Genomic DNA, 12,246 nt, shown 5'->3' on the forward strand with positions numbered 1-12,246 from the left:
AACTGGTGCTGGTGTCACATAAAGGACCTTCTAATCTGGTTCTTGACGACACGTGACCAGCCAGTGAAGCGCGCCACGATCCAGGATAGGCCTAGCCGGAGCCTGGGGACGCGAATTACGGCAATCTTAAAACTTATACAGTGCCCTTTCAGCTAAGTATATTCCCTTTATGTGATGCATCTTGTAAAGAGTTTTGTAGTAGCTGGGTGATTGACCGTTACGACGCATGATAACATCTAATAACAGGTTATTAATTTTGTCACCTGTAACTCTCAATTTCTTGAATATAGATATTCAGTAGTTAAATTAGTTGCTACTGTAAATATTTGTCTTGCAGCACGTGAGAAGAATTCTCCCTGCCGCCTTCTCCCATGTTAATCCGTCCCATTCGTCAGCCAACCGAGTCCAGAGAATCAGAGGAAACGCCGTGGCTTTCCTAAAGGAATCATCTTTAAGCTAAGATTTTAAATTCATTCTTGAATTTTATTGCAATTATTTATATGCAGAATTCCTCAGGATTAACATGTGCTTATTGTGAATCTCATTATTATACTTATAATGTATGTTTCCATTCATAGTAATGACATTATTTTCACCATAATTCATAGGATTAGATTATTATTATTTGGATTAGTGAACGAACCACACTAGTTCCTGGACGTACTTACCTCCAGTAATAACCCCTTAATGTAGGTTTTTGAGGGTTTGATTCATTTAATTATACAGCCCATTAATTATTTCTATGATCATATTCTCTAGTATTTTATCCATAGTTACTGGTTCATCTAGGAATTATCTAATGATCAGAAATTCTCAGTTTCCCTCTTTACTTTAAAAGCAGGTGGTCCTTCGTAATTTAATCTACTACATTGATATTTAAATAATCAGATTCAAGCCCCAAAAGTCCCACATTATGGTCCTTATCGAACCGGATAGGCATTAAATTTATAATTAAAATATTAATCAATAATAACTAATCCTTGTGTGACATAAGCTAGACTAACTATTTAATTAATTGTGTCAACTAACAGTGTAACACATTAGTTAGTCTAGATCACACTAACATATTGCTACTTTCACCTCATGTCTAAGGTAGCTTTAGTGGGTCATAACCAATTACCCACAACATTTAGACCTACACTTCATACTGAAGTAGAATCTTTAGGTCACCAAGAGCAACAGCTCATAACCTTATATTAATCACTAACACCAATTAAGTGTTAACCATTTAGGCTATACCAATGTTTCAATGTATGGCTGTCAGCAGACTGTCCATTATAGCCTGAATCCATGTTATAATTACTGATTCACTCATGTCAGTGGATCATTAATATTTAGGGATCCAGTATACTAATATAAATTACTGATCTCATACTAGTTAATCATTACTAACCCTGATAATATTTTATTCCACATTAGGAGTACATTTAGGAGTTAGATAATATTTACGGCAGTAGAATACTTGCCAAACACAATTAATTCCTTTGTGTTCATTTAATTTCTTATACACATAATTACACAAGTGTATATTATATAAAATACAAAAAACCCAAAAACACAGCACAATTGTTTGCACATTATTGCACCATAATATAATCTTTGCCAACCTTTATTAGGTAACAATTTAGGCTGTGATTGTGTTGAATTTGGCACAAGCATAGACTAAATATAGTTGTAGTTTCTCAAGTAGAAATTCCCACGACTAAGCTTGAGCTAGTTAGTGATATATATTATTCTTTTGTGCTGACCCTATCAAGGGTGGGATTAACCATTTATTGTGTAATTATTTTATTGCATATTTCTATGTATGTCTTTGAGTGTTACTGTAAGTCCACTACCCATCCGAGGCTGATTTAGATGAGCTAAGCTGAGGAACACCTGTAGTGAGACCAAGGTACCACTCAAATCTTAGTTGCTTATTATTAGGTAGGTAGCTAACCTCTAAATGAGGTAAATTACAACCAGCCTCAAGAAATACCAGGCTGTCAATACTTATACCTGCTTTACATCAAGGTGCAGACACCATAGCTATACCACTAGCTACATAAGCCCTATCAGACTCCATTTACCACAAGAATGAATCCTTTAGAAAGGAATGCAAGATTCTTGACAGCTCTTCAACGTCCTTTAGGAAAACTGCTTATGAAATGTCATCTCTGTGTAGAAACTGACCCAGGTGACGTCTACAGACTAGCAAGTTACATAAGGAACGCCATCCAAAAATATGATCATGTGAAGACTGTAATCGAGTCTCATAGGAACTTACTCCAGGTCAGTAATACTGACCCAGACGAATTAAGTCAGATCGAATATGATCTTGATGAATATGTAGATACCATTCAAGACCAGTTAGATCACTATGAAAGAGTACTTGCGAAACAAAATGATTCTGATTGGATAGAACGTTTTTGTAGAAAAACTACAACCGAGCAAGCACTCAGTTCAGATGAAATACCTGAGCTACCTCAAGATGAGGAGAATCCTCTAATCAATACTGATCACTATACAAGATCAACAACTGAAGTTCAACCTTCATTTTCTAACCTCTCATCTAATACAGCTTCATGTGATGATTTGTTTACAGAGTCTGACCAATTTTCAGACCACACTTCTCAATGTTCCCTGGATTCTATAGGTTCAATACATAAGGCTACTGAATTAACTAGCTTATCACCAGAACCCAGAGAAACAATTGAAGCTGCAGATGAAACAAGTGAAGCTGCAATAATCAGTGAATCTGAACCAGAAAATGATAAAGCTAATGCTGCAGCAGCAGTCGAAGCTGTAATCAAAGCTGAGGCTAAACAAGAAGCCTTAAGCAACACAAGTAATGGTCACAATTGCTCACAACAGCCTTCTAAAGTAAGTGCTAACAATGAGAAGACTATTATAAACCTTGTACACCAATTATTAAATTTATCTTCACCAGAGCAATCAGTTGACTCTTTACAAGCCTTTAGTTTCCAGCTTGAGTCACTGATAAATTCTTTCAGTAAAGAGGTGGATCACCCAACTACTGAGTGGATGACTAAAATTATCATCCAGAGAAAATTGTCTGGTGACACACTTAATAAATTATATGTGTGCCAGAATGGTAATACCCTGTCAATGCAGGATATATTTACAGGTTTGCGCAATATGAGCAATCATACAGCAGACCAAGCAATTAATGCTAAATCTGAATGCACCAAAGCTGTACCTACATCAGTTTCCTTACCTGAAACTCCTAAAGTGACACTGTCACTAGGTAACAAAGGTGCTAATACTCAATGTAACAACAATCAGTCAAATACTGATTCATCAGTGAGGCCTAAGAGTCCCACAGGTGCTCCTAAGAGACCTAATAGTCCAAAGAGCACTGCTAATAACTCCACAGGTGCTCCTAAGAGACCTAATAGTCCAAAGAGCACTCCCAAGAGCCTGTTAATGGTTCCCCTGAGTACACCAAGTACTCACAAGAGAATGAATAACAAACAAATGCAAACAGCAAAACCATCACCACCTGCAAATACTGTTTTACCTAAACCGGTAAACCCTAAACGATCTGTAGGATGGGGAATGTGCTTGTTTTGCCATCAAAAACATTCTCTGTACAAATGTACTAATTATCCTAATAGAGACACAAGAGTCAGACGACTCAAACAGTTACACAAATGTACTCGGTGTCTCAAACCACATAATGTTAACAGCTGTGAAACCCCACTGAACACCTGCAATAGGTGTAGAAGGGGCAAGCATCATGCTGCACTGTGCAAATTAGTTAGGACTAATTATGTCAATCCTAGAATAGGACGTAGAGAATCTACACAAGTACAGTGCTGCAAGGTGCGAGATGTGTACAGCGTAACTTCCCAAGCATCTCAAGTGGATGCTGCTCTGCCTACTGCCCAACTTCAAGTGAAGAACAGAGGAGCCAAGATCACCATACGTAGGCTATTTGATCAAGGTTCCCAGAGAACTTTCCTTACTCAAAGAGCAGCAAAGGCACTTAATTTACAACCAATAGGACAAGTAAAATTAAACTTGTCAGGGTCCATGATAAATCGAGGAACCCATGAATACACAGTAGTTCAACCGCTTGTACGACTAGGTAGTCATGCCAAGGCTGTCCAAGCCATTGTTGTAGATCAAATACCTTTAGACTTAAATATTAAGGGTCTGGGGTACACAGCCCACTTCCTGCAGGAACGTGAAATTAATTTGGCTGACAACAAATTAATGTCTGACCGCCTTAACAATGTAGATGTACTAGTAGGAGCCGACTACTATTACCAGTTCATAACTGGACATGTTAAACGATTGGGAATGAATATGCTCCAATCTGCAGGTGGCTACTTACTTACTGGTAAAGTTCTGAATGTGAACAAGCCTAAACCTGCCAACAATAATAAATTAGTCAGCAGTAAATCAATTCTCCAGCAGCAAGCTAAAAGGAGAAACACAGCTGAGTAATAAACTCAGATTGAATGTAGTGCAATTGATACTCGCCGAGATGTTTCATAGCTCTCAGTGAAAACCAATGGTCCATACTCAAACAAGTACAAGTCACAGCGACCAAACCATTGAATTCACTGCAGACCTAGAATTATTCTCGACAAGTAGTAATTGACCACACTCAGTCTTCCTAGTTAAATTGTAATGTTGGGCTAGAGAATCTAGTACTCCCTAGGTAATTAAAAATGTTAGGCTAGAGAATCTAGCACTCAATGCCACTGGCATTTCCTGAATTTAGTAATACTATGAAGTCATCAAGCAACTTCAGTAATTACAAATTCACTAGGACCACTGGTCCACTATACTTGCGCTTAAAGGTTTGCCAAGAAAACCTTCTTAATACCATGTTTTCTGCACTAAGAGTTAGTGATAAATACTTGCATCAATTGTTTGAGTTGTTTTTCTTTCGTTTCTGCTTATTTAGTGTAGGAGCGCAGCACGAACAAACTTGCAAACTTACTAATACGTAAGCGAATTTACAGAGCACTAATATGTTTAATGCATTATCGTTAAACATTAGCATTGTTAATTAACATGCTTCATGAGCTTAACATAGCTCACCTTAGAATTAACGTAATAATATGAGTGCTCGTTCGCCATGCGTACGAGCTTAATATTGCTCGCCATGATAACTGAATGACAAAGCTCCACCTCGTTAATTCGAGTTCACTGAACTCACCCTGTTAGCACTGTTAACGAGCTCACTACAGCTCACCCTGTTAGCACTGCTAACGAGCTCACTGTAGTTCACCCTGTCAACACTGTTGACGAGTTCACTGAACTCACCCTGTTAGCACTGCTAACGAGCTCAATGTAGCTCACCATGTTCACGAGTTCAATATAGCTCGACCAGTTAATGAGCTCAATACTGCTCACAATGTTAATTCGAGTACATTTGCTCACAATTAGCTTAGTCCCTTACTTAGGTAGGTTAGAAACTCAAACCATTTATTTAGGTAGGTTTAGGGACTTTAGTTAGTGTCAACTGAGTACTAGCCTAATCTGTACTCACCATTAATTACAGTTGACTATACTTATAGAGACTGATTTAATAAACTCAATTTCATGTAAAGGTGATTTCGTACTAAACAGTTTACAGTGTCAAGCCTATGAGCTGCCACTTAATTAGCTCATAAGTCAGAATGACTAGGCTACTAATCTCACTGTCGACTCAAAATTTTCCATGATTTTAATGAATAAACTTTTCAGTTCTCTACTTTCCTATTATTTTAGCTAGTTAGCAAATTAGTTGTACCATCAGTCAGAATGACTACTGCATGGCAGTGCACATTAAATTCAATTTCCTCATTTGAATTTGGGGTGATCATGATGCTGCGGTAATGTTATTGTCTAGTAACTCAATAGTTACAAGTCACAGCGACCCTAGACAGTGACCTTACTGTAGTGTCATAGTCTCCTTGATCTTAATTGACTAATAATATTTACTGTATAATCATACAATAGTGTTATCAGTTCTTAGGAAATTATTCTGAGTTTACCTATGATTCAGCAGCTACATAATACACCATTACATGTCACTGCGACCCTAGTTGTTGAGTTTATTGCAAGCTTTAGATGGTTCCTGATTACCGATAACTTAATCATTTAATGTTTCAATAGTTAATGCATGTTTCCACTAAGGGAAACTGCAAGCCTATTCTAGTTCTCAACTAAGAGCAATTCTTTAATTATTGTGTAGGCTATAAGTAACATGTTTCATTTGACATGTAAATAGCAAGACTCAAGTTCTTGTAAGTCCTTGTTAAATCCGGGACGTTTGTTATGTGTGTACTAACATACTAACATATTAACATACTAATGTACTAATCTTAATATCACTTCCGGATAGGTCAGTACTCCACAGTACACTACGACCCTAGAATCCTCCCCCCGGAGTTATGTTGGATATTTCCAACACCGAATACAACACTGTTGTATTCTCATTACTTATTACTAACTCTACTAATTATTGTAGTAAGTAAAATTAACAACACGTAGAATTCTCATGTACTAATAATTTCATCTGTGCAGTAGGCTAGAATTCTCACGTCATCCGACGCCAGTATTGCGTCAGATTTCCTTACAATCAACACATTATATTCAATGTATTTGAGAATTAAATTCGATTCTCTATAACTAAGGCATTCTGTATGATAATTAATTGCAGATGATTTGACCTCCAACTAAAAGCCGAATAGAGCGTTGGAGTCATAGCGATTATCTAGTAATAAAAGTTAACGTCAAGAGTGAATGCCATGGGGAGACATTAATTCCTCTCCCTTATATATTTACTATCTCTAAATTGGCAAATAATAATATTTCCCTCCTCTAAATAATAAACCCGTCCAGTCTTCAACGTTTCAAGCGTAAATGCGAGAAATATTAATGTTCGTGACAATAATTTGTTTAATGAACGCGGGACGCTGCGTGGGTTGAGGAGGTTTGCCAGTGCGCATGTGGAGAAGCTCTGAGGTAAACCTGCTCATACCGTACTCACGAGGTGACGCCATTACCCAGCCATTAGGGTAGACGTTATCCATCCTCAGATGAAAGTCGCCACTGTGAGGCGTGAATAACCTTGCAGATAATATCTTCAACTGGTGCTGGTGTCATATAAAGGACCTTCTAATCTGGTTCTTGATGACACGTGACTAGCCAGTGAAGCGCGCCACGATCCAGGTTAGGCCTAGCCGGAGCCTGGGGACGCGAATTACGGCAATCTTAAAACTTATACAGTGCCCTTTCAGCTAAGTATATTCCCTTTATGTGATGCATCTTGTAAAGAGTTTTGTAGTAGCTGGGTGATTGACCGTTACGACGCATGATAACATCTAATAACAGGTTATTAATTTTGTCACCTGTAACTCTCAATTTCTTGAATATAGATATTCAGTAGTTAAATTAGTTGCTACTGTAAATATTTGTCTTGCAGCACGTGAGAAGAATTCTCCCTGCCGCCTTCTCCCATGTTAATTCGTCCCATTCGTCAGCCAACCGAGTCCAGAGAATCAGAGGAAACGCCGTGGCTTACCTAAAGGAATCATATTTAAGCTAAGATTTTATATTCATTCATGAATTTTATTGCAATTATTTATATGCAGAATTCCTCAGGATTAACATGTGCTTATTGTGAATCTCATTATTATACTTATAATGTATGTTCCCATTCATAGTAATGACATCATTTTCACCATAATTCATAGGATTAGATTATTATTATTTGGATTAGTGAACGAACCACACTAGTTCCTGGACGTACTTACCTCCAGTAATAACCCCCCAATGTAGGTTTTTGAGGGTTTGATTCATTTAATTATACAGCCCATTAATTATTTCTATGATCATATTCTCTAGTATTTTATCCATAGTTACTGGTTCATCTAGGAATTATCTAATGATCAGAAATTCTCAGTTTCCCTCTTTACTTTAAAGGCGGGTGGTCCTTCGTAATTTAATCTACTACATTAATATTTAAATAATCAGATTCAAGCCCCAAAAGTCCCACACCCACCGCCGCTTTCAGTAATTGGCAGGTTTTTTGTATAAAAATTCGGAATTTCAAACTGCGAATAGGTGCAGAGAGCTAGAATTTGGGTCCAAAATATGGCTCAGGTATCGAATTTGGGATGTTTGGGATATTTTGAAAACTGCAGGGGGGTTTGGGCAAAATGTGACCCACCGCCGCTTTCAGTAATTGGCAGATTTTTGGTATAAAAAGTCGGAATTTCAAACGGCGAATAGGTGCAGATAGCCAGAATTTTGGTCCAAAATATGGCTCAGGTTTCGAATTTCGGATGTTTTGGATATTTTGAAAACTGCAGGGGGGGGGGGGCAAAATGTGACCCACCGCCGCTTTCAGTAATTGGCAGATTTTTTGTATAAAAAGTCGGAATTTCAAACTGCGAATAGGTGCAGACGTCATCAAGGATACTCTCAGAGACACGAAAAATACTCTCGGAGACATGATGGATACTCTCAGAGACATGAAGGGTACTCATAGAGATATGAAGGATACTCTCAGACCCGTGTAAGAAACTCTCAGACCCATGAAGGATACTCGCAGACCCTTTGAGGATACACTCAGCGACATGAAGGATACTCTCAAGAGAAATGAATGATACTCTCATAACCATGAAGGATACTCTCAAAGACATGAAGGATACTCTCAGAGATATACTGGACACTCTCAGAGACATGAAGGGTCCTCTCAAACCGATTATGGATACTTTCAGAGATATGAAGCATACTCGCAGAGACATAAAAGATACTCTCAGAGACATGAAGCATACGTTCAGAAACATGTAGGATACTCCTAGAGACTTGAAGGATACTCTCAGATATATTAAAGATACTCTCAGACCCCATGAAAGATACTCTCAGAGACATGAAGGATACTCTCAGAGGCATGAAGGATACTCTCAGAAGCATAAGGGAATGTCTCAGAGACATCATGGATACTCTTGAAGACATGAAGGATTCTCTCAAAGACATGAAGGATACTCTCAGAGGCATGAAGGATACTCTCAGAGGCATAAGGGAATGTCTCAGAGACATCATGGATACTCTTGAAGACATGAATGATTCTCTCAAAGACATGAAGGATACTCACAGAGACATGAAGGATACTCTCAGACCCATGAATGATACTCTCAGAGACATGAAGGATACTCTCAGAGACATGAAAGATACTCTCAGAGACATGAAGGTTACTCTCAAAGACGTGACGGATGCTCTCATAGATATGAAGGATACTTTCAGAGACATGAAGGATACTGTCAGAGATATGAAGGATACTCTCAGAGACATAACGGGTACACTCAGAAACGCCAAGGCTACTCTCAGCGTCATCAAGGATACTCTCAGAGATATCAAGGATACTCTCAAACACGTGAAGGATACTCTTAGCCCCCATGAAGGACACTCTCAAAGACTTCAATGATACGCTCAGAGACATGAAGAATACTCTCAGAAACATGAATGATACTCTCAGAGTCACAATGATACCCTCAACGACATCAAGGATACTCTCAGAGACATCAAGGATACACTGAGTCCCATGAAGGATTCTCTCAAAGACATGAAGGATACTCTCATAGACATGAAAGATACTCTCAGAGACATGAAGGTTACTCTCAAAGACGTGACGGATGCTCTCATAGATATGAAGGATGCTTTCAGAGACATGAAGGATACTGTCAGAGATATGAAGGATAATCTCAGACACATGACGATACTCTCAGAGACATCAATGATACTCTCAGAGGCATTAAAGATACTCAAAGACCCATGATGGATACTCTCAGAGACATGAAGGATACTCTCAGAGACATCACGGATACCCTCAGACACATCAAGGATACTCTCAGCATCGTCAAGGATTCTCTCAGAGATATGAAGGATACTCCCAGACCCATGAAGGATTCTTTTGGAGACTTGACAGATACTATCAAAGACACGAAGAATACTCTCAAAGTCATCACTGATACTCTCAGCGACAATAAGGATACTCTCAAAGACGTCATGGATACTCTCAGAGTTATCAATGATACTCTCAGAGACATCAAGGATACTCTCAGAGACATCAAGGAAACTCTGAAACCCATGAAGGAGTCTCTCACACCCCCATGAAGGATACTCTCAGAGACATCAAGGATAATCCCCCATAACATCTAGGATACTCTCAGAAACATGAAGGGTACTCTCAGAGACATGAAGGATACTCTGAGAGACATGAGTGATACTCTCAGAGATATCAAGGATATCTCAGATCCATAAAGGATACTCGCAGAGCCCATGAAGGATATTCTCATACCCATCAAGGATACTCTCAGAGGCATGGAGGATACTCTCAGAGACATGAAGGATACCCTCAAACCCATGAAGGATACTCTCAGAGACATGAAGTATATTCTCAGAGACATAAAGCAAACTCTCAGACATGAAGGATACTCTCAGAGATATGAAGTATACTCTCAGAGATATAAAGGATATTCTCAGAGACATAAAGGATACTATAAGAGACATGACGGATACTCTCATAGATATGAAGGATACTCTCAGACACATGAAGGATACTCTCAGACCCATGAAATGTTAATACTCAAATTGTATGACGGTTGAAACATAACCAATCACAGGCGAGTAGGCCTCTGACGTCATGCCAGACAGAGCGGTACCAGGCGTGCTTCCAGCAGGCCTCAGTATTCTCACAGACCCAGAGCAGGTTGGTCCTCGGCTGGCCAGTTATACACCTTGTTGCCTTATTCAATAAAACTACTGAAGTTTCTACTGTGTATATCTACAACCAAAGAAAGCAACGAATACTTTTATATTATAAGGTTCGAATAGCAGCGGTGTGATTCATAATAAATTTTCTGAGCTACGAAATCGCAAGTGCCCACGTAACATCATGTGTGTCCAGCGCCTCCTGCCTCCTGCCACCCACGCATCGACATTCAGTGGTATTTTACCAGTCCGGGGTCCTACCATCAACCACTACTCCAGGTCAACGTTTCAGAAGTAAGGGTCAATATTTTCCTGTGAGAACGCTAATTCATCAGTGAGGAGAAAGGAAGATTCCCGCGCCACCTGGGAACCTGCACCACCACCACCAACACTGCCACCCAAGCCCACATCAACAAGCCTTGTGTGTGTGTTTCCTGTTCCGTTCCAGCTATTGCAATCATCTTCTACAGCTTCAACTGCTCTGCAGCTGTGTTGTGCAATTTATTGAGAAACAATTGCTGAAAAAAGACTACGACCGTCTGACTAGCGTCGCCAGCTCCCAGTCACGACGCCGCAGAGCCACATTGCCTATTCTCACCATCGCTACAGCCTTCTGCTACACCATTCTACAGTGAACGTCTGTCTACACGTCTCCATAGCAACTGGCCTTCACTCGCCATTCGACGATATAATTATTGTCACGCCCTCAACATCACACTCACATTCCTAGTGTGGGGTCCCCCGAACTTCGCGCCACTGCCGCCATGAACGCTGCCTGTCGCTTCAGATGTAAACAAACCGTGCATGTGCCTCTTCACACGCCTTGTCGCAGTTATTGTTTTCGTGTTGGCTATAGTCATATTGGCTTGGCCGCAGTCTTGAGTTAAGTAATTAAGAGCTACACCTTCGTGTACCATGTATTAATAGTGATTTACATAATATTATCCATAATATCCTGTGAATTAACCATTCAGTGACTTGTTAAATATTGGAGCTGGTTACATACTCCACTCACACAGTTTCTCTGAGTCATTTTCAACATTCCTGCTTCCCACAGTAATTTCATTGAACATTAATTGTGCTACTAGAGTATTATTGGTAAATTTAAATTCCAGTGAAGTAAGAAATTATTGTTTTAGTAGTAGTTAAGGATTTGCACAATAGAACTTTTTTTTTAATTCCTCCAGGGCCTTAATTTGAAATTTATTCCTTCAACATTTCCCATTATAATGTTACCATAGCAAGTTATATACATTCCTGTGTCCAGTTTCTGTGCTACATCCATTTTTCTTGTATTGCCACTTGTTGTGTTGAATCTATTTAATGAAATTTTGCAATTGCACTTTCCCGTTTTTATTCTAAATTGCTGTGCTTAGCCTGGTTTAATTAATTTACATGCTTCAAATTCCAGCCATATTCATACCAGATTGCTAATTTAATTCACAATTTTGCTTGTTCTTAATTATTTGTTGCCTAGTACAATTTAATAATTTTAATTCTGCCATTTCCTTACCTTAGGCAAGTTTG

The 12,246-nt window shown here is 39.0% G+C and overlaps 2 protein-coding genes across 2 annotated transcripts; both read left to right on the top strand.

Moving 5' to 3' along the window:
• The first annotated feature begins 8,857 nt into the window (after positions 1 to 8,857).
• On the top strand, positions 8,858 to 9,784 carry LOC138358230 (uncharacterized protein PF3D7_1120000-like). Its single transcript, XM_069315875.1, has 2 exons — positions 8,858 to 9,382; positions 9,485 to 9,784. Exons 1-2 carry the CDS (start codon positions 8,858 to 8,860, stop codon positions 9,782 to 9,784), a joined length of 825 nt encoding a protein of 274 aa, XP_069171976.1.
• On the top strand, positions 9,784 to 10,122 carry LOC138358231 (hyaluronan mediated motility receptor-like). Its single transcript, XM_069315883.1, has one exon. It carries the CDS (start codon positions 9,784 to 9,786, stop codon positions 10,120 to 10,122), a length of 339 nt encoding a protein of 112 aa, XP_069171984.1.
• The last annotated feature ends 2,124 nt before the right edge of the window (positions 10,123 to 12,246 follow it).

The sequence above is a fragment of the Procambarus clarkii genome, chromosome 7, assembly GCF_040958095.1.
Source record: "Procambarus clarkii isolate CNS0578487 chromosome 7, FALCON_Pclarkii_2.0, whole genome shotgun sequence".
NCBI classification, from domain to species: domain Eukaryota; kingdom Metazoa; phylum Arthropoda; class Malacostraca; order Decapoda; family Cambaridae; genus Procambarus; species Procambarus clarkii.

Bases quoted from the DNA above. Each gene is read 5' to 3' on its own strand.
- LOC138358230 (XM_069315875.1), top strand. From the start codon at position 8,858: ATGAAAGATACTCTCAGAGACATGAAGGATACTCTCAGAGGCATGAAG. The intron at 9,383-9,484 runs GTGAAGGATACT...TGATACTCTCAG, and splicing joins TCAAGGATACTCTCAAACAC to AGTCACAATGATACCCTCAA.
- LOC138358231 (XM_069315883.1), top strand. From the start codon at position 9,784: ATGGATACTCTCAGAGACATGAAGGATACTCTCAGAGACATCACGGAT.